At 32.9% G+C, this 21,401-nt stretch overlaps 1 protein-coding gene across 10 annotated transcripts in view; it reads right to left on the bottom strand.

The window, feature by feature from the left end:
• The window catches only part of PPP1R42 (protein phosphatase 1 regulatory subunit 42), a 49,316-nt gene extending 39,692 nt beyond the window's left edge, over positions 1 to 9,624 (bottom strand). For 4 of the 10 annotated variants that reach the window (XM_031946313.1, XM_031946314.1, XM_031946312.1 and 1 more), the window contains exons 1-3: positions 9,128 to 9,337; positions 6,402 to 6,622; positions 4,605 to 4,771 (exon numbers count right to left, since the gene is read on the bottom strand). In XM_031946313.1, the coding sequence (XP_031802173.1) occupies positions 4,605 to 4,771; positions 6,402 to 6,530 (296 nt within the window). In that variant the 5' untranslated portion in view covers positions 6,531 to 6,622; positions 9,128 to 9,337. The other 6 variants (XM_031946310.1, XM_031946317.1, XM_031946318.1 and 3 more) reach the window with 4 other exon arrangements.
• Positions 9,625 to 21,401: the final 11,777 nt, after the last annotated feature.

The raw sequence follows: 21,401 nt of genomic DNA, 5'->3' as shown, positions 1-21,401 counted from the left end.
ATAGAGATCATTTCCCCACATTTGAACATAAGCACTTAATCCTTGTTTAGTTTTTTATAATTGTTTATTTTTGTTTACCTTTATATGTTTCTCTTAACTCCTATAACTTAACTATAAAGTTTCTACGCTATTTTCCCCCTGTAGGGGGAAATACTGTAGGAGAATACTAAAATTTTAAGTTAGGTAAATTAATTCTTGATTTATAACCTCTTTATCTTTGGAGAGAGCCAGATGTTTCAGTGGATAGAGAACTGATCCTAGAGTTAGTTAGGAAGACCTGAGTTCAAATCTGCCTTCTGATATTTTGCTGCATCAGTTTCTTTTACTGTAAAAATATGTATAATAATTGCACCTTTCTAGCAGTATTACTGTGAAAATCAAATGAGATAATAGTTGTAAAACACTTAGAATGGTTCTGGTTCATAGTAGACATTATAAAAATGCTTATTACCATCCTTTTTTCATTTGGAATAGTGTATTCTAAGTTCTCAGCTCCTTCATAGTGAGAGTTATTTAACTGGGTGATTCTAAATCATGTCGCTCCTAGGTACCTGAATTCTTTCTTTTTTGGATGCTTGAATTTTTTTTTTCCCACTTGAAAATTCTTTCAGGAGGTGATTGGTAGATTCTTTGTATTTCGCCCTCTGGTTCTAAGACACCTGGACAATCTGCCAACCTTTATTAAATTTCTTGATATAGATCTTGAGGATCTCTTTTTGATCATTCTTTTAGGTGATCTAATGACTCTTTAAATTTTTCTTCTATTTTCTAGGTCAGCTGTTTTTGCTACAATACCTTTTTTATAATACTTTTTCTTCTGTTTTTTTTTTCCAGTCTTGATTTTGTTTTATTATTTGTTGTCTTATGGAGTCACTGACTTCTCTATGGTATATTCAAATTTTCACACATTTGCTGCTAAGACAAGGTTTTATATCTCTTTTCTCAGTATATATCTATGTTCCCTAGTCTAAAATGCCACCTCTAGGCTCAAAAGCCTGTCTTAATCTGCCTGGATCTGTGACCCAGAACTGGATAGCAGGTAACAAAACTGTCATTTGGCAGCCCATTGAAATACCCTGGTTTAGGTTTGTGACCCCTCTTACCCAGGTACATAGCCTCTCCCTAGCCTGGAAGATTCTGCATGGCTATTCCTGGCCATATCCCAATTGCCCACAGATTCTCTCTTTTTTCCTATGCCTATTTAGGCAATAGGGAAGAAGCCAACAGATCCTATGCTTATCTTTGCTTTGAGATCCCCAAGAATATGTTTTAAATTTTTTTTCAATATTCATTTTTTAAAGATTTTGCATTCCAATTTTTTTCTCCCTTAACTCTCTTACCATCTTCTTCCCCAAGAGAGCAAGAAATCTGATATAGGTTATATCTACATCCCCAATCATTTTAAACATATTTCCATTATCAGTTATCTTGTGAAAGAAAAATCAGAACAAAAGGGGAAAATGAGGGAAAAAAAGCAAACCACAAAAAATGGTAAAAATAGTATGCTTCAATTTGTATTGTGACTCCAAAGTTCTCTCTCTGGATGTGTTTGGCATTTACCATCTATTGAAATTGTCTTAGATTACTGTATTACTGAGGAGAGCCAAGTCTGTCATAGTTGATCATCACATAATCTTGCTTGAATGTTCTCCTGGTTCTGCTCATTTCACTCAGTATTTGTTCATGTAAATCTTTCCAGACTTTTCTGAAATCAGTCTGCTTATCATTTCTTATAGAACAATAATATTCCATTACATTCATATACCACAACTTATTCAGTCATTCCCCAATGGATAGACATCCTACTCAATTTCCAATTCCTTGTTACCACAAAAAAAAGAACTACTTTAAACTTTTTTTTTGCACATGTGGGCCCTTTCCTCTCTTTTATGATTTCTTTGGGATACAGACCCAGTAGTGACAAGCTTGGATCAAAGAGTATTATGTAGTTTTATAACCCTTTGGTCATAGTTCCAACTTGTTCTTCAGAATGTTTGTATCAATTCTCAATTCACCAATAATTCATTAGTGTTCCAGTTTTTCCACATCCCCTCTAATATCCATTATTATCTTTTCCTGTCATCTTAGCCAATTTGATAGGTATGAGGTGATACCCTCAGTGTTGTTTGAATTTTTGTTTCTCTAATCAATAGTGGTTTGGAGCATTTTTTTTCATATGACTATAGATGGATTTAATTCCTTCACCCCAAAATTACCTCTTCATATTATCTGACCATTTCTTAACAGGGCAATAACTTGTATTCTTATAATATAGGGATTTAAATTGATTTAATTTGGAAAAACTTAAGCAGTTTTCCCCTATAATTTCTCTATCTCCTCATATTCGGCAATAAATGTTGGTCCAAGAGCTAAAAATTATCTTCATTTTTGCTTATGATTCATTGATATGAAAGATGACCAAGTGTCCTAATAGCATTTATTGCCTTTGTACAAAGAGTAAAACCCATGCCAAAAATTTCTTTATCTATATTTCTCTATTAAGGAACCTGTGAGCCATACTTTCATTCAGCTCTTGGTTTCATTTATATTGAGAATGTCAATATCAGTATTTATGTTGATTTTATTTATTGACCTCATTTATATTGTTTCATTTATTTCATATATTTCAATATTTTCAATATATTTCACATATTGGTTTCATTTATATTGAGAATGTCAATACGAGTACAATTCAGTACTTCCAGTAGAATGTTAACTCATTGGTCAATAGACAAATATCCCACATCTAGACCACCAACAGTTATGTCTATAAGAGGTAATATGGCATAACACAGGGCCCTGAATTGAAGACCACCTGAGTTCAAGTTCTGCCACTGACACACAGTAACTATATGACTATGAGCAAATCTTTAAAATTATGAATCAGAGATGGGGTGTCAATCTGTATCAGCAGTAAGAGTTTCCATACTGAGAATTTCCCACACTGAAAAAAATTGTACCTATGGGCTTCTTCCCTCAAACAACATCTTAATGTTTATAGATAATTTTAAAGCCATGTGATTCTTAGTACTTTCTGGTCTTCCTTTAACCACTTTGACATTGTCACTGCAGAAGGAGGAAGACCCCACACAAGAATCTCCATATATTCTATGATCTAGGAACTGCCCTCTTTGCTGATTTTTGCAAAAGACAGTCTCAATTCTCCAATTCTTTTGCTGGCTGTGGAATACTCTCCCTCCTCATCTCTGTTTCCTGACTTCTCTGTCAAGTTTCCTTCAGATCCCAGCTTTAAAATCCTATCTTCTGCAAAAAGCTTTTCTTGATCCCTCTTAATTTTAGTGCCTTCACCTCTTATTGGAGGCATTTATTTCTAATTTATCCTGTATCTATCATGTTTCTATATAACTGCCAGGATGTCATTCTCCCCATTAGACTGTGAGTTCTTGGGAAATAGGGATTTTGTTTTGCCAGTCTTTTATCACCAGCATTTAGCATGGTACCTGGCACCTAATGTTGTTTAATAATTTTCAATCACCTCTGACTCTTAATGACCACTTTTGGGTTTTCTTCTTAGAGATATTGTAGTGATTTGTCATTGGCACTTTCTCCAGGTCATTTTACAAATAAGGAAACTGAGGCAAATAGAGATTCAGTGATTTGTCCAGGGTCACAGAGTTGGTATCTGAGGTTGATTTGATTTCAGGTCTTGATTCCAGGGCTAGAGCATGCTAAAAGTGCCAAAGCTGGTGTTCTAATGGCATAGCTTCCAGTACCCAAGGTCACCTCCAAACAACAAGGAGGAGTTAAAGAATATTTGTATGTATTTTTGATATAAAAATCATGTTTGTTGAATTTCTCATTAACTCCAAAGTAATGAGGCAGATTTATAAAAGTAGTGGGATGGATGTTGACAGTGTCATGGATTTGGCAGTTTGAAAGACCAGGCAGCTCCCACCTTGATCCTCACTGGCTTATATGACTTGCAGCAAATTACATTACCTTTTTGTGCTTTAGTTTATATAAATAAAATGGGAATAATAGCACCTATCTAATAAAGTTGAATGAAATAAGAGTGATAAAATGCTTTGAAAACTATAGAAAGGGATAGGACTATTCAGTGGATCTGTTATTTCATTAGTATAGAGAACTCCTAAGTGAAAAAAAAAAACTATTTTAGAATTACCAGTAACTAATGAAATTTATTTGTTTTTGCCTTTTAAGGGCAACAGGAGATATCCTAGGGATTTCCTTTAATGAAGTGGAGAGGAATAAAACTTAAGAATTTTAGGAAGATGCTTAGAGAACTGAGAGTTTAAGTTAATTGCCTACAGGTGAAAGACAGGATTTGAATATAGGTCTCCAAGACTGGCTCTCTATCCTTTACATCAAGATTCATCTAATAATAAGATTTTAGAATTCTATAAATAATATCAGCTCCTTGGGAGCCACAAAAGAAAATAATTCTTAGAGAATGAAAATTATCTCTGCATTCATGCCTGACCTTCCCAGAGGTAAATATTACCACTCAGAAGTATGATTAGGTCTTCAGGAAGTTCCATCAACTGTTTTAAGTCATTATATCTATATATGTAAAAATTGAAATTTTCGATTAACAGAAAAATAAAAAAAAATTCAACACTTACAATTTCTCAAGTTTCTTCAATGAGCTGAGGTTCTCTATACATGATATACAGTTGTTCTGTAGATATAGGTGTGTTAGATTTGTTGCAAAACTCAGATTATCAATTTGGCCAATATTGTTATCATACAAATATAAAACACTGAGATTTTTGCATAGAGAGAGGTCATCCTAGAAGAGAAAAAATTTTTAACAGACTTTACCTGATCATTACTTACTTTATTTAAAAGTTCTTTACATATTTTTAAAAGTACTCTTTTTAAAGATTTAAAGTACTTCAAGGTACTTTTAAAAATAGAGTATTTAATTAACTTAATCATTTAATCATGTCTTATCAAGTAGCACATTCAGAAGTTAAGTTTTATGAATAGACTAACATTTTGAAACAATGAGCTTAGAAAATGTTAGACAAGATTTTCCTAATACCAACACTACTCCTTACATACAAGTTCTAGTTATTCTGAAGCCTGCTTTCAGCCTGATTCTCTCTAGAGAGCTCCCAAGGAGAAGTAATGACAGTTTTGGAGGGTAGGGAGAATTAATAAGGAGAATGGAAGTTGTAATTTGGGAGAAGAGTACATTTGGAGTTAAGACATATCTGTGTATCTGAGTAGGCAGGAGCAAGAAAGATAAAGGAAAATGGATCAAAGTTAATGATAAATTTCCCATTCTTTAAAATTCTTCAGAGTAGCAAAACTAACAACACAATTCTACCAAATTATTATCTTGGTATAACTCTTGGTATCATGTTGTAGGTGGCGCAGTGGATCAGAGCATCAGCCCTGAGATCAGGAGGACCCGAGTTCAAATCTGGCCTCAGACACAACACTTCCTAGCTGTTTGACCCTGGGCAAGTCACTTAACCCCGATTGCCTCAGGGGAAATATATATATATATATCTGTATCTATATATATGAATGAGATTAGAGCGAGCTAGAATGGACCTCAAGAGGCCACAATTATAAATGAGATTGTTCAGGGCCACAAAGATAAGAAGTTTCAGAGTACGTAATATTTCTAGGTTCCTGTCACCAGGACCAATGCTTCTTCCCCTATACTAGGCTTTTAGGCAGGTCCAAAGAGGGAAAAAACTTGCTGCAAAGTAAGGGTGGGGGGGTGAGTGTGGAAAGGGGGTAGAGAAGGGAATTTATTAACATTAATGAAGGGAGCTTGCTTTTTTGACTTTTAGGGGTAATGTGAGATCATATCCAAGAGAAGATTTTCCCCATTAAGATAGAGAGGAATAAAAATTACCATCATTGTCATGATTCTGTGGTACCCAAACCAGTGGGTGAGATACCCACTTTGGTATGCTGACAAATGAAAGTTAGAATGAAAAACTGTATATGTTAAGTCAGGTCAGGACCTTCACTGAGACATGCAACCAATTGAAAATAATGTATATAGGAAAGTAGATTTTAATAGATCAAGCCCTTTACTGACATCTTTGATCATTGGTTCCCATCCTATAGTACACTTTGGTTACAGAGATCTGTATTCATACCTTTACTATACTATTAGAGGTATCTGAATCCCAAAGTACTTTTGTGGGGGCAGAGTGGAGGGACACTATACTATGCTCAGTCAAGAATGTGGATGTTATTGTTTTCATTGCTTTATTTTAAATTTTTGAACCAATTAAATATTTTACCATTTTAAAAAATAAAACAGTAAATTATAAACTTGATTATGAAGATATAGTACTGAAAAAATGTACCTTATAACATCAGTTCCTAAATGCTATAATAGAAATTACATCAAAGGAAGAATTTTGCTTTATGTAAAAAATAAGAATTCTTACAATTATATCTATATTTCTGTTTGAAAAGTTTAGGTGAGTTATTTTCTTCAAATATTGTGTAATATTCTCCTCTTTTCGGTTCTTTTGGTTGGCACTCTTGGCAACCAGATCCAGTGTGAGTCGTACCATACTTTCTCAGTAAAGTTTAATTCCAAGGTAAAATGAATTTGATATCATCTCAAAAAGCAATTGCAATTTTTCTTATGATTGCCTTCCTAAAACTTAAAAGGAAATGGTATTTAGACAAAACAATCTTAGGAAAATAAAATGTTTACTTACTCTTTGATATTTCCTTTAACAAAATTTTTGTGGCAATACTTATACTGTTATAGAAAAGAAAGATATTGCTTATAAAATATGTTTTTCCTCCTGTTTTAATCATCTATTGTATATGAGAACAACATTTTTAGCGTGGTGAATAGGATCTTTAAAATATATATATTTGAACTAACTTCCCTCTTTTTTTTCTTTTCCTTTCTTCCTTTTTTTTTTGCTTTAGAAAAATGAGGCCTAAAGAAATTAAATTATTTGGTTATTTTGCTACATTTATTGTCCAATAAGAGGGACTAGAATAACTCAAATTATTTTTGTATATTGCTTTACAACTTATAAAATAATTAACATATCTTAAAGAAAGATATTGCTTATAAAATATGTTTTTCCTCCTGTTTTAATCATCTATTGTATATGAGAACAACATTTTTAGCGTGGTGAATAGGATCTTTAAAATATATATATTTGAACTAACTTCCCTCTTTTTTTTCTTTTCCTTTCTTCCTTTTTTTTTTGCTTTAGAAAAATGAGGCCTAAAGAAATTAAATTATTTGGTTATTTTGCTACATTTATTGTCCAATAAGAGGGACTAGAATAACTCAAATTATTTTTGTATATTGCTTTACAACTTATAAAATAATTAACATATCTTATCTCATTTGAATTCCATAATATCCCAATTAGATTAAGTAATTTAGCTATTAAATGTAAAACCTGTTTTATGTATCAGGAAACTGACACAGAAGTATCTTGCCCAAAGTCACACAACCAATAATAAATATTGGATCTGAAGTCAAAAGACATGGAGAACAAAATCTAGCTCTACTATTTATTCCTTATACAACCTTAATTAAATGAAACCTTCATTTCATCCAACTCTTCCTGTACAACAAGAGAACTGTTCAGTTCTGCACACACATATTGTATCAAGGAATACTGTGACATATTTAACATGTATAAGACTGCTTGCCATCTGGCGGAGGGGGTGGAGGGAGGGAGGGGAAAAGTCAGAACAGAAGTGAGTGCAAGGGTTAATGTTGTAAAAAACTACCCAGGCATGGGTTCTGTCAATAAAAAATTATAATTATTAAATCAAATCAAATCAAATTAAATTAAATTAAAAAACAAAAAAATTAAAAAAAAAATAAATTACTTCATTTCTCCAGGCCTCAGTTTCAAAAAGTATAAAATGATCAGAGTAAATTAAATGATCTTTATCATTCAACTCTAAATTCTAAATGACATGGCTGTGCCTGGGGCTTCTAACACTCAATGTAATAATCTTTTTCATTAAATTTCTGGTACCTTTAAGTTTAACATATATACTATGTAAGGAGCACATACCAATGAAATCAGGAATTTTTCAAAATACAAAAGTGCAGAGTAAGCAATTCTTGTTATATTATAAAATCGGCTTAATATGGAAAAACCAATGATGAAATATGTTTTTAGATACACTATTCACATGTGCATTAATTTTTAAGATAACTAATTACTGTCAACCACCCAAGAAGAATGTCTATTTGGGCAATGATAATCCTGTAGGGATTACTTAAGTGCTTTATAATATTCTTACTAAAACTGTAACAAAATATACAAATTACAGTTGAATAATGTTCCAGGCCACATCAACATATCAACAAACTAAAATCTTGACTGTGTATAGGTCAACTTGTGACCTCAGTTACACTGTAGTGTAGAAGGAAATTCAAGGTTCAATAAACAGTATTAGTTCAGAATAGAAAATAAACACTTTACACTCATTCCCTAGCAATATGTCTAACTATATCTCAAATATGCTATTTACATAACCTAAATATTCACTTCATTAGAATATTCAGAATGTGAATTTAACCCCACCTTAATATAATTATGAGCAAATCCTTTCAAATAATAAAATCTCCATTATAGACCTATGGGGATTTTTAGTCAAATTTTCTCTTTGAGCCTTAGTAAACTACTTCTGCATGTGAAGCCTTTTGCATTTATTTAAAAAAGAATTTATTAATGGTTATATAATGAAGTTTCATATCAATAAGGCATAATTTGTAGTTTTTCATGATAAGGATTATTCTAGTGGCATACAGATCGGAGTCCAGCTCTCTCACTTTACAGATGTGGAAAAAGAGGCACAGAATGGGTGTAAATTACTTGTCCAAGAGCAGGTTAGGGGACTGGCCTAGACTTGGGACCGGGTCTCGGGTATTTTTCCAGGTTATCCCCAGCAGTCTCTCGGGGTTCAGGGCGTAATGTTCGGGGTGGGGGCTCCCGGGAGTTTCCCTTTCCCCCGAGGGACCTTTCACTTTGAACTCTTCGAATTTCTCTCTGCAGCCCCATAGTCTCCTCTCGATCCCTCCCCTCCTCTCTCCCCCTCACCCCGGCTCCTCTCCCACACTCGCCCCCCTCAGCGGGTCCAAAAGCCTCTCAAGACCACATCTTGCAGCGGTCCTCACCGGACAGTTCCCTCCTTCCTTTTGGGGGATTCTCCGTCACGCCGAAAATTTCCTCCAAAGCTTCCTCCGTGCTAAGGGGGGAAGCAGCCGAGACTCCAACACTGGGTCCAACACTCCCAAGATTTGTTTGTTTGTTTGTCTTTCCCGAACAGGGCTCCAAGGCTACAGCCGCCGCTACTGACGCAGCGCTGGCGTGTTGCCATGGAGAAAGGACGCTAACCTGCCCGAGCTGAACCCTAGCGAAGGCTAAATGGACATCGCTGTTCATCTCGACCTTGGCTCAGCCTGGAGCCTCTCTGGTCCTCATGACCCTGCGGCCTCGGGAGACTCTCCAAGCAGACGCGAGGGTGAGCAAGCTGTTTGCTCTCGGTCGTTGGTCTTGCTCGCCCCTTGCGGGTGTGAACCAACGAGATAACGAGAATGAAGGTTTCGGAGCGCTTTCCTTCCCACAAACTTGAGAGGTTGGGCCGCCGGAACCCGCTACATGGAGGAGTAAAGTGAAGCGGAAGGAACGGCCGGCTCGAGGTCATACCTGAGCTAATTAATGTGTCTGGGCTAGCGTCCCGAGATCTCTGGACTGATCTGTTGAATTTCTCAACAATTCAAAGCGCTTTCCACTACAAAATAAAAAAGGTCACAGACGGTGTGATTACTAGAAAGGATATCTTCGGTAACTATGATCTAGATCCCTACTTTTTCCATCTCTTTAAAATATTTATGAAAACGGCTTACACATATACATAATCAAGATTCCAGGGTATCATTAGGATGGGAATTCTTTGAGGAGCTTTTTTTCTACTTCCTTCTTCCTTCCTTCCTTCCTTTTTTTTTTTTGTTGTTGTTTTGTTTTAGCTTTCATTTGCTTGTTTTAGCTTTCATTTGCTTGTTTATCGACTGAAAATAAAAGGAGCAGTCAGGGTTTTTTGCAAGCTATTTCCACCAAAATTCAAATCTTCACAATATAATTGACTAAAAATTCAAGAATTTACTGACTACTGTTTGTTGATCGCAAATAAAAGTAAGTGAACAAAAAGCCTAACCCCACTCAAATTTGATTCAATATAGCAAAATAATGAATCAATGGTTCTTTTGAAAGGGAATTTTAACATGTATTCTGATATGACTCTCTGATATATGAATCTCTGATAAATGAAAGCATGGAAATAAGTTTGATGATCCTTCAATTATTAGTTTCAAAAAAAGCAAATGAAATTTAGAATTTAAAACATTAAAAAATTCTGGTTAAAGAGTGTAATTCCTGTCATAGAGAATACTATTTCAAGTATAAATCTAAGACAGGTATCCTATAGATGTTGAAGTTGTACAAATGCAGTATCAATTGTGCATTATTGAATTGCTCAAGATTCCAGATAGCTGGCATTGGAAATGGTACCATGTCCACCATTGAAAATAGATTTGCCTATCAGCCTGCCCAGGAAAAACTAGTAATGCATTTCTTTTTCTTCCAGAATATTATGTAGTTGAATGGGCAAACAACTGAGTCAGTCAAATAGTACATAAATCTTGAAAAAGCACTGGAGATGAGCATTTGTGAGATACATATTGTTAAATAGGAGGAGAAAAGTGGGCGGGATTGCACGTGGAAGGTTGTACAATACTTCTGATGACTCTTCTCAATCAGCTACTTGACAACAACTATCTTCAACCTCAAAATTCTTTTAAGTCCAAAAGTCTTTATTGTCTCCTTCAGTCTCCCAGTCTGCCTCAGCAGTCTCTGCCAATCAGTCAGCAGTCTGCACATCCAAATGTAATGTCCTGCTTTCTAGAACCCCCAATTTGGGTGGATTAAAATATAGTGTCCAGACTAGTTCTCTGGAGGATGGCCTTTTAGTGGAGAAGTGATGAAAGCAGAAGGGCCACCATGAGGCTGGTCAAGTCTTCTCTGTGGCTGAGTTTGTCCCCAGTTTATATACTCTATTACAATTACGTCATTACATACTGAGTATAAACCAATCATTATATCACTAGGGAACCATTATTTGTTGTAAGATTAATTTAATCATACTGAACTAGGGAACTCACATATTAAACTAGATAACCATTGTCATATATTCCATTGAGTTAACACCTTGTTGTAGGACAAATCAATCATACTGAGTTCTTGTCCTTTACAAGTGACTTAAAGTAATATAGTATCTCATGGTGCATATAAATACAAGCAGCACATTAATAATAGGATTGTGTGAGAAAGGACATCACCAAAGATACGCATGACTGGAAAAAGAGGTGGGCCAATTACAAAGCAAGACTAAGTCATCAGCCTGAGTCTTATACTTGTCAAGCCATGAATATTTCTTTCTTGTTTCCAGTTCTTTATAACATAGGGTTAGGGACAAAATTTGTGGTTATACACTGGGATAGAGAACTCCCAGATAAGAAAAGTCCTACTATTTCCAATTTTAATTGAATATATGCAATCAAAATTTTCCATATATTCTTTTATGGTTCTCTTATTTGTTTGATCATGAATTCTTTTCTTATCCATAAACAGGAAAGGCAATTTCTTCCTTGTTTTTGTTTTTTGTTTTTGCCTGAGGCAATTGAAGTTAAGTGACTTGCCCAGGTTCACACAGCTAGGAAGTGTTAAGTGTCTGAGATTAGATTTGAACCCAGGTCCTCCTGACTTCAGGGCTAGTGCTCTAATTGCTGAGCCACCTAGCTCTCCCTTTCTTGTTGTTGTTTTTTTTTTTAATTTGTTTATGTCATCTTTCATTTCTAAGTCATTTTATCTATTTAAAATTTATTTTGGTATACAGTGTGAGATGTTGGTCTACACTTAATTTCTGATACATTGCTTTCCAGTTTTCCAGCGGTTTTTTATCAAATAGTGGATCTTTGGACCCACTGGAAACTATGCTATGGTATGTTGCATACTAATTCATTCTACTGGCAGGCTAATCTATTTTTTAACAAGTATCAGTAGTATAGTTTGAGATCTGGTACTTCTTTCTTACTTTTAAAATTATTTCTTTTGAGATTTCTGACCCTTTTGCCCCTCTATTTTTTGTTCTGTATACCATTTGCCCATGAAATATTAAAGGTCTCAAGTTAAGGCCTACAGATGCACTGGATACGTGCTTTATCAGGGATACATGGTGGGACCTGGGCTCAAATTACAATCCAAGGATAGGAAGGCACAAATACTTGATGGAAGAAGTAGCCAATGTAAAGATAACCACACATAAACCAAATTATTGAAACACTAAAAACACTAAGTGAATCAATCAACAAGCATTCATTGAGTGCCAACTAAGTGCCTGATGCTATATGGGGCTCTAGAAATACAATTATAAAATGAAACATTTCTTAATTACAAGGAACTCCTATATTCTTTTTATTGTGTTTTAGAATAAACCTGCTCAGCCATTTAACCCATTTATTCCCTTCAGTACAGTATAATGTCTTGAACATAATAGATGCTCAGTAAAAAATTTTGAATGAATGAGCCTTATTACTTAAAAAATTGTTAGACACAGTAGGAGTGACATCTCTATGATTGCAGGCTATGTTTAGAGAGGTTTTATGTTACTAATTTGATTTTTAAAAAAACACCATAATGAGACAAAGTTGAGAGAAAATATTGGCTCATCGTGAGCTGATATATGATTCCTGCCTATTGGAACACTGTTAAGCAATTATCTCTTTATTCTCCAATGTGACACAAGTCTGGCAAATCACAATAGATTATTTCATACAATATTTGAATAATGATATAAAATATACCAAAACTTACATAAGTATTGGACACATGTTTTTGAATAATGTTACACAAACTTACTGAGAATTTTCTATTCTTTAGATGCTTTTTTTGGAAGGATATTTTTAAGAGATTATTTTAAAATAATCACAACATGATTGATTATGCAATATTAGAGAGAAATTTATCTGATTTTTATATATATACCCTAGCTAGCAGAAATTTGCTGACAAGTTGCCCAGGCTGTCTTACACACTTGAGCTCCATCTGGCTGAAATGCTTCAAGGTCTGATTTAAGGGAAATGTAAGAAGGTAAGATTGATTGGAAAGCTGTCAGAATGGAAATAGCAACATTTATTCTGTGTTTACAACATTGTAAATGGTATTTGAGTGGAGTGAGAGACAATACCAGTATAATAGTAGTTTTTGTAGTCAATAAATAAAATGTAGTCGTCATTCTTGGTTTCCTTTTTTATTGTGTTGCAGCAAATGGCTTTGTTTTATGAGCAGACATATGGGATGTTACAAATAAGAATCTTGGAAGTATGGATAAATAGATGGGTAGGTACAGATGAGTTCTGACCATCATTGGAGGGAACTTTCTTAACAATGAGATCACAAATCTATTTGAATATTTGAATTGAAGACTTGTATTTGTAAGTTACCATGTGGTAACTAATAATTGTGTTCAATGTACAATTTAGAGATATAATAGTTTCAAAAGGCTTAAGAATTCTGATGAAAGCAATGACCCATATTGTGATTTCAGAAGACTGATGATGTGGTCAGCCTCCTAAATTTGGTATGGAAATTTTGGACTAAAGATGCAGAGTAAAACATAATTTCCAAACATGAGCAATATATTGCTTTGTTTTACTTGTCTATCCATTTTCGTTACAAAGGAGTACTTTAAGGAAGGTGGGGAGGATTCCAGGGTCCTATATGCATTGCAAAAGTATTTGTATTTTGAAATAAATCAATCTTCTGATTCTAGGATAGGCCTGACTTAGAACAATCACCTAGAAGAAACTAACTATAGGTCCAATACTGAAACAAAATGAGATACTTTTAGGCTGTTTAGTGATTAATAAAAGATTTACTTTGTTGAAAAACCTAAAGCAATTAATATGTTGGGTCTCCTGAGCAAGGTTACTTATGGTTGTATAATAACAGTTATAAGTTCCTTAAGTATTCTCGATGATTGCTTATAAGAATTTTTTAAATATTTCTTTTGTGTATTGGAAGTAAAAACTTCTCTATACTTGATTTATATTATGCAATGAATACTTTTCTACTCTTCTCCCTTTAAGGAAATCTAAGACAAGGGCCAAATCTAGCATTCTCTAACTGGTAACCCATGAGGAAGTTTAATGAGCTTGTTTCTAGAAATACATGGTACACAGTGGCTCTTTATCTCCCTACTTTAGAACCTGTACAGATATCCTGTTGATTTACTATGACTTACTGTGGTGTGATGAAAAAAGCCTTTTAATTGGTAAGCTGTAAGTATTATGTAAACCAAAGGTTCAAGTGAACAGAATTTCAAGTAATTTTGTTCTGGGGACCCAAACTACTCATTGGAGTATGGGTTTGGAAAGTAAATCCAGAGCCTCTTTGTGCTCCATAAACTTTAATTAAATTTTCATTTATTCATTCATTCAAACTATCTATGAGGACTTAGTGGGAATATAACCAAAAAGTATGAGATTGGAAGTATTTCTCCTCAAGTTTGTCTGGCTGAATGCCTTGGTCCAAAGCTGAGAGGGGTCCCTTGTTCCTGAGGGAGAAAGAACATTGCCCTTATAACCTGTTGGGTTAATAGCAGTTTTGTTTGTTAGACCAAAAGAAGCACCAACAAAATATGAAAAAAGTGCATAAGGCACAAAATTTTATTACTGACTTATTAAAATTAATTTTTGCCTAAAAGAATTCTACATAATAAGAGTCTGCTGTCTTATAAAATATTGTTTCTTGTTCTTTTTACTTTAAAATGTTTGTGTTTCCTTACTGGGAGGAATTTAAGTTCCATTAAATTAAAACTCTGAGAAGCAGTATGGTCTACTTTAGTCAGTGTAAGACTTAAGTCCTAAGATATGGGTAAAACTTCATGCAGAGTGCTTAATAGCTGAATGATCATGCAAAGCCTGAGTTTATTTTTTTCATTTGTAAATTAAGGATAATAATTGTATGTCATATAGGGCTGTGAAAAGAGTGCTTCACAAACCTCAAAATATTATAAAACTATGAAGAAAGCTAGTGGAGTGCAGCATATAGAATATTGGTCCTGGAATCAGTCAAATGTGACTTAAGGCAATACCTTTGTGTACTGGTACAAGTCCCTTAATGTGTCAGCTTCAGTTTTCTCATCTGTAAAATCAGTAATCATACCAACCTCCTAGGGCAGTTGTAAGGATGAAATTTATACATACACACAATTATGTATATGTGTATATATAAAATTTTAGATTGGTTCTATTATATGTATATATTTGTGTATGTATATAATTTCAAAGTAATTAAATAATTTTTATTTAAGACTTTATGAAGACATAACTCTATGTCTTATTTCAACAAAAATTTTATTTTCCTAGGCAAAAGCCTAGAAGTTGAGGTAGTGAGATATATATGCACACACCAAATCCTCTCACTGAAAATAAAAGGATTCTTAATATTTAAGTTTCTTAAAGAGTCCCCATCCCAAGAAACATCTACTGAAATGAATTCTTTTGTAACATTGACCATAATAAAAAATTTTTTTCTTGATAAACAAATAATTTTTTTTTTTGCCTTTTAGTAAGAGATAGCTATGGCATAGAGAACCTGAAATCATAAAAGCATTGATTCATGTGACTTTGGGCAAATTCATTGAGCCTGACAAGACCATAGGTTAAAAATTAAGTTTAGATGTATCTAGAGTTTGAGAGCAGTTTTCATTAATGTTTTATTATAAAGTAGTTAATATAGAAGTTTATTGACAATTCTAAACTATAATGTTTAATTTTTTTAATTTCAATTTTTCACTTTTTTACTTACTAGTATTTTCCCCCTAATTTCATGCAAAGATAGTTTTCAACATTGATTTTCATAAGATTTTTGAGTCCAAATTTTTCTTAACCTTCTTTCCTTTCAGCCTTCCCAGTGACCTCCCAAAGAGAGCAGACATATACATAGAGGTTATACATGCACAATCAAATTACACATATTTTCACATTAATTATATTGTGAAAGAAGCAGAAAAGAGAAAAAACACAAAAAAATACAAAAAACCCTCACAAAACATAGTTATATCAACAGCAAAGAGTGATAATTTTTTTCCTTACTACTAATTGTAATTCTTAAAATTTTTCTTCTGGTATTACAAAAGTTAACATATCTAGTGGTGATAATGGGTGTCTTTGTTTTACGCCTAATCTTATAGAGAATGCTTCTAGTTTATCCCTGTTACATATAAAGATGCTGATGGTTTTAGATAGATGCTGCTTATCTTTTTAAGGAAACATCTATTTTATTTAGATTGTTAGAATTACTGGCATATTATTGGACAAAACAGCTAATTATTGCTTTAATTTCCTTTGTTGGTGGTAAGTTCACCTTTTTCATTTTTCATACTGGCAATTTATTTTTCTTTTGTTTTAAAAAAATCAAATTAACCAAATGTTTTTCTTTTTATTGGTGTTTTCATAAGGACAATTCTTAGTTATATTTATTAGTTTAATAGTTTTCTTACTTTCAATTTTATTAATCTCTCCTTTGATTTTTCAGAATTTCTAATTTGGTATTTAATTGGGGATTTTTAATGTATTCTTTTTCTAGTTTTAAAAATTGCATGTTCAATTAATTGATCTCTCCTTTATTTAATTTATGTAAGCACTTAGAGATATAAAATTTCCTCTAAGAACTGGCCATATTCCATAAGTTTTGGTATGTTTTCTCATTGTTGTTCTCTTTCATGTAATTATTGTTTCTGTGATTGTTTAATTATTGTTTGTCTCACTCATTCTTTAAGATTAATGTAGTTTCCAATTTATTTTTACCCTATCTTCCCTATCTATTTACCCTTTATACAAAATTTTTATTGCATAGTGATCTGTAAAAGGTGTATTTAATAGTTCTGCCTTTCTGCATTTGTGAGGTTTGTTTGTCTGGGTCCATGTATCACTGAGAAAAAAGTTTATTTCTTCCTATCCCCAATTTTCTCCAGAGGTCTATTATATCTAACTTTTCTAAAATTTTATTTATTTAACTTCTTTCTTATTTTGTGGTTAGATATATCTAATTCTGAGAGAGAGAGAGAGGTTAACATCTTCCCATTAGTCTAAACTAATATAACAGTTTTGCTGTTTATTTCTTATAACTTAACTTCTCTAAGAATTTGGATGCTATACCACTTGGTGCATATGTTTATAATTGATATTACTTCATTGTCAATGAAGTAATTTTTAGCAAGTTAGTTTTCTTCATTTCTTTTAATTAGATCTTTTTGCTTTTGCTTTGTCTAAAGTCAGGATTGCTACCCTATCCTTGCTTTTTTTTCTTTTACTTCACTTCAGCTAAAGCATATTATATTCTGCTCCAGCCCTTTCACCTTTACTCTCTATGTATCTCTGCTTCATGTGTTTTTTATAAATATATTATAGGATTTTGTTTTTTAATCCATTCTTCTCTGCTTCCATTTTATGGACATGCCATTCATATTTACAGTTATGGTTACTGTATATTTTCCTCCATTCTCATTTATACTTTTCTCTCTCCTTTTACCTTGTTTCTCACCACCAGTGTTTGCTTCTGATCACTTCCCTTTGTCTACCTCCTTTCTATCAGCCTCTCCTGCTTTCTTCCCCCTTTCCCCTCCTACTTCCTTATAGCGTAAGATACATTTCTATACACAACTGAGTGTATGTTAATCCTTTTTTGAGCCAAATCTGATGAGTAAGGTTCAACAATGTTCACCCCCTCCCTTCTTTTCCACTACAATAGTGTCTTTTGTGCCTCTTCATGTGATATACTTTACCCTATTCTGCCTCTTCCTTTTCTCTTCTCCCAATACAATCCTTTTTTAAATAGTATCACATCAAAGTCAACTTATACCCACAACCTCTGCCTATATATATTCCTCCTAATTGCTGTAAAAGTGATAACAGTTCTCAAAAGTTACAACTATCTTTCCAGGTAGGGATGTAAATAGTTTAATTTTATTGAATAATGTATTTTATTCTTTACCGTTTGCCTTTTTATGCTTCTTGAGTCTTGTATTTGAAGACTGAATTTTTTATTCAGCTCTGGTCTTTTTATCAGAAAGTCAAAATATCCCCTATTTCATTATTTCCAAGATATGTTCAGAGAACCAGTGAAAGACACCAATTACTGGAAATGATTGTTATGAAAAAGACTTTGTTATTTTAAACACTTAGTGAGCATTCATAAAATGTCTTGAGCTCTTAAAAATCCATAGTATTTGTCTGCTTAAGTGATCCCCATTTTATAACAGTTCAATTTCTTGCTGTTATATAATACCACATGAGAAATTTCCAAGTCTTTTAAGATGGCAGGGGACCTTAACCTTTTTTTTTGTGATGTGGATCTTTCTAATAGTCTGGTAAAGCTTATAGACTCTTTTACAGAATAATATTTTTAAATTCATAAAACAAAAAACAGGATTACAAATGTTAATTTTATTGAAATAGCTATCAAAGTATTTTGAAAAGTTTATGGGCCCTAAACTAAGATTCTCTGATCTGTGGTCTTAATAACTGCACTAAAAATTATTTCCTTAAAAGATGTTTTTTAAATTAATAATGACATATTAAGTGAATACAACTTCCTTCTTGCTAGAGAAAATTCAGGTGGTGACAATTATTCAATGTGTGGAGGATCATAGAGTAATTTCATTCTTATAAATTATGCTACTTAGCTTTAAACAGACCGTAAGGTAATGGTCTAACTCATAAACTTGCATAGGAAATGAAATACAAATTGTAAAGTAAGTGAGTACAAGTTATTAAAAATTAGCATGTAAGAATTTCCTATTAAGTGATCATATAAAAGACAAATGGAGATGATTATATTAGTGTGCCCAATGCAAAAATGAATTTGGAGATGAGTTCTGATCAGTTGTAATTCAGAAAGCTTAATGTTTTCAATTACTTTCCATAACAAATAATATTCAGAATTTTATAGTAGGTATTCAAGATTTGCCAAAGCCTGATGTGAAGGCCCAGATTTAAAGTTAGCCTAGACTATGTAATTCTTTGTTTATAGGTTTTAGATTATGAAAAAGAAAATACAACTGTAGCTCATCAAAATTGTGCCTCTAAGGCACAATACCTTGTTCATTCAGTCATTAGAAAGCTTAGTATAATCCAAAGAAAATATGAACACCAACATAGGGGACTCTCCAATTTGTGAGGCAGTTCCATAAATTTTGGCATCAAAAAATTCCACATGTTGAAAAAGCAATTAATCACTTGTGTTAGCTATCAAGCTATGATTTTAGCTGTTTCCTCCAACAATTTCCCTAACCCTCTACATAGTTCCCTATATTTTGATTTCTGAGGTCAACTAACTTAAATCTATCAAAAAATGCTAATTCACTAAAAATTTCGCTGATCTCAGTTGCCATACTTAATATAAGTATTTTAAAGAGAGTCACACCAAATGTCTTTTAAAAAATGTAAATTTTTTAAAGATTTGACAGAGGTTTAGAATCTCTGAGACAAATTAGCCAGTTTAGGAGCCATTTATAATCTTAAAATGTCACTACTTCCTTACTAGTATGTTTTTAACATGAAATGTGTTTAGTTTCTAGCAATCCATTCTGTAGTTTTCATGCTGAAAATATGCCAAAACTTGAGAATGTGCAATTAGGTTTTAAATTTTCTAAGTGTGTTTTGCTATGACAAAGAATTGATAGGATAAGCATGAAAAAGTTAAACTGAAGTTATTTACTTAAATAATTTAACAAAAATCTGAGCAGATTTGCAATTCTCTGTATTTTATCTCAAAAAGGAACATGATTGCCTCCCTTTGCTCAGAACAATACAGTATGGAATGAAACTTTGGAAACTAAGCCAGTCTGTATTCAATTTATTCATCTACAGCTAGATACAGTACAGACATCATTAGCAAAATAAATCAATTCTTATATGCAAGCAGGACTGGTACATCTGTACCTCATCATTCACATGAGTTTTTAGAAAATAAACCTACATGGTATAGAAACTTCCAACACCCAGTCTCACTGGAAAGTACTTATATTCTAATTCTGTTGTGTTTATTTTTAAGGGGCTGCTGCACAATTGAGGAATTTGTTCAATTCACTGAGTACTTAAAATTAAAAATACTAGCTAGATGTATCTAATTTGTAAAGATCTTTGACCTTGATGCTATAAATGACCTACATACATAGGGTTTGGTGTCAGAATTTATCTTGTGAACACAGAAAAATGATACACTCAAAGGGTTTTTGTGTTGTATATTTTGGTTTTTATTCCTGACATTTTAAGTGATATCAGAACAGCTCCACATGCAATATGTTAGCTGTATTCCAATAAGGAAAAGTTTTGACCAACACTTGAAAAAAACCCAACAACCCCAAAACCTGACAAAAAGGATCATATATTTAAGAGCTGGATGGGAATCTTAGAAGGTAATTATTTTGTGGATGTTTCAGAAAACAAAAGATTCAGAGAGACCTCACTGACTTCCTTAATCAGTCATGCAGGTAACTAGGGAGGAGTTTGGATTTAAACACATATCCTTGATATTAAATGTATCATTCTTTTTTACTTTACCAATCTACTTTATGTATGGAACAGAAAAAAAAAATTACTGTATCAAGTTTTAATAAATAAATGTAATAATTTGTACACTTGGCTTGCTTTAAAATTCTATGATGCTCTTACTACCAGGTGCTGATTCCAATAGTATTAAAGATTGTGCTTAACCAGTTTTTAAATATAAATTAAGATTGATGAAATTAAAAAGAAAATACTAAGATATGATCAGCATTATTTTATCTTTCCCATACATTTTTATAATTTATAAATATCAATTTTTAAAAGTTCTATTTTAAGTCATCTCTAAATTGCTTGACTTTTAAAAGAAAACATTTCATGAAGAGAACTTAGGAAAAATATCTTGAAAGAAATGGATGACTTTAAACTGCATTTTTAAAGAGATTCCTGGTTTCATCTAATAGTGTACAATAGGAGTTTAGCAGAATGTGGTGTTTGAAATAGTATGTCACTGCTATCTGCCTCCAGAAAAAGAACTAAGGAGATTGAAGGTAAATCATGCTATTTGTTCACTTCTTTGTTTTTTTCTCTTTCTCATGGTTTTTCCCTTTTGCTCTGATTTTTCTCTTCCAACATGATTCATAAAGCAATGTGCTCCAAAAAATTAAAAAAAAAAATGAAAGTGTCACAAAATTTTGCCAAATGCTTGTATTAAATTTAGAAAGAAATGGCAAAATCTTTCAAAATCAAAGGATTTCCTTAAACTTGTATAGGCTTCTTTTACAAAGAATATCAGAGTAATGTAAAGAGTACACAGAAAAGA

The sequence above is a fragment of the Sarcophilus harrisii genome, chromosome 1, assembly GCF_902635505.1.
Source record: "Sarcophilus harrisii chromosome 1, mSarHar1.11, whole genome shotgun sequence".
In the NCBI taxonomy this organism is placed as follows: domain Eukaryota; kingdom Metazoa; phylum Chordata; class Mammalia; order Dasyuromorphia; family Dasyuridae; genus Sarcophilus; species Sarcophilus harrisii.
The sequence above is the reverse complement of the archived record's forward strand: the minus strand, read 5'-3'. Positions and strand labels throughout refer to the sequence as shown.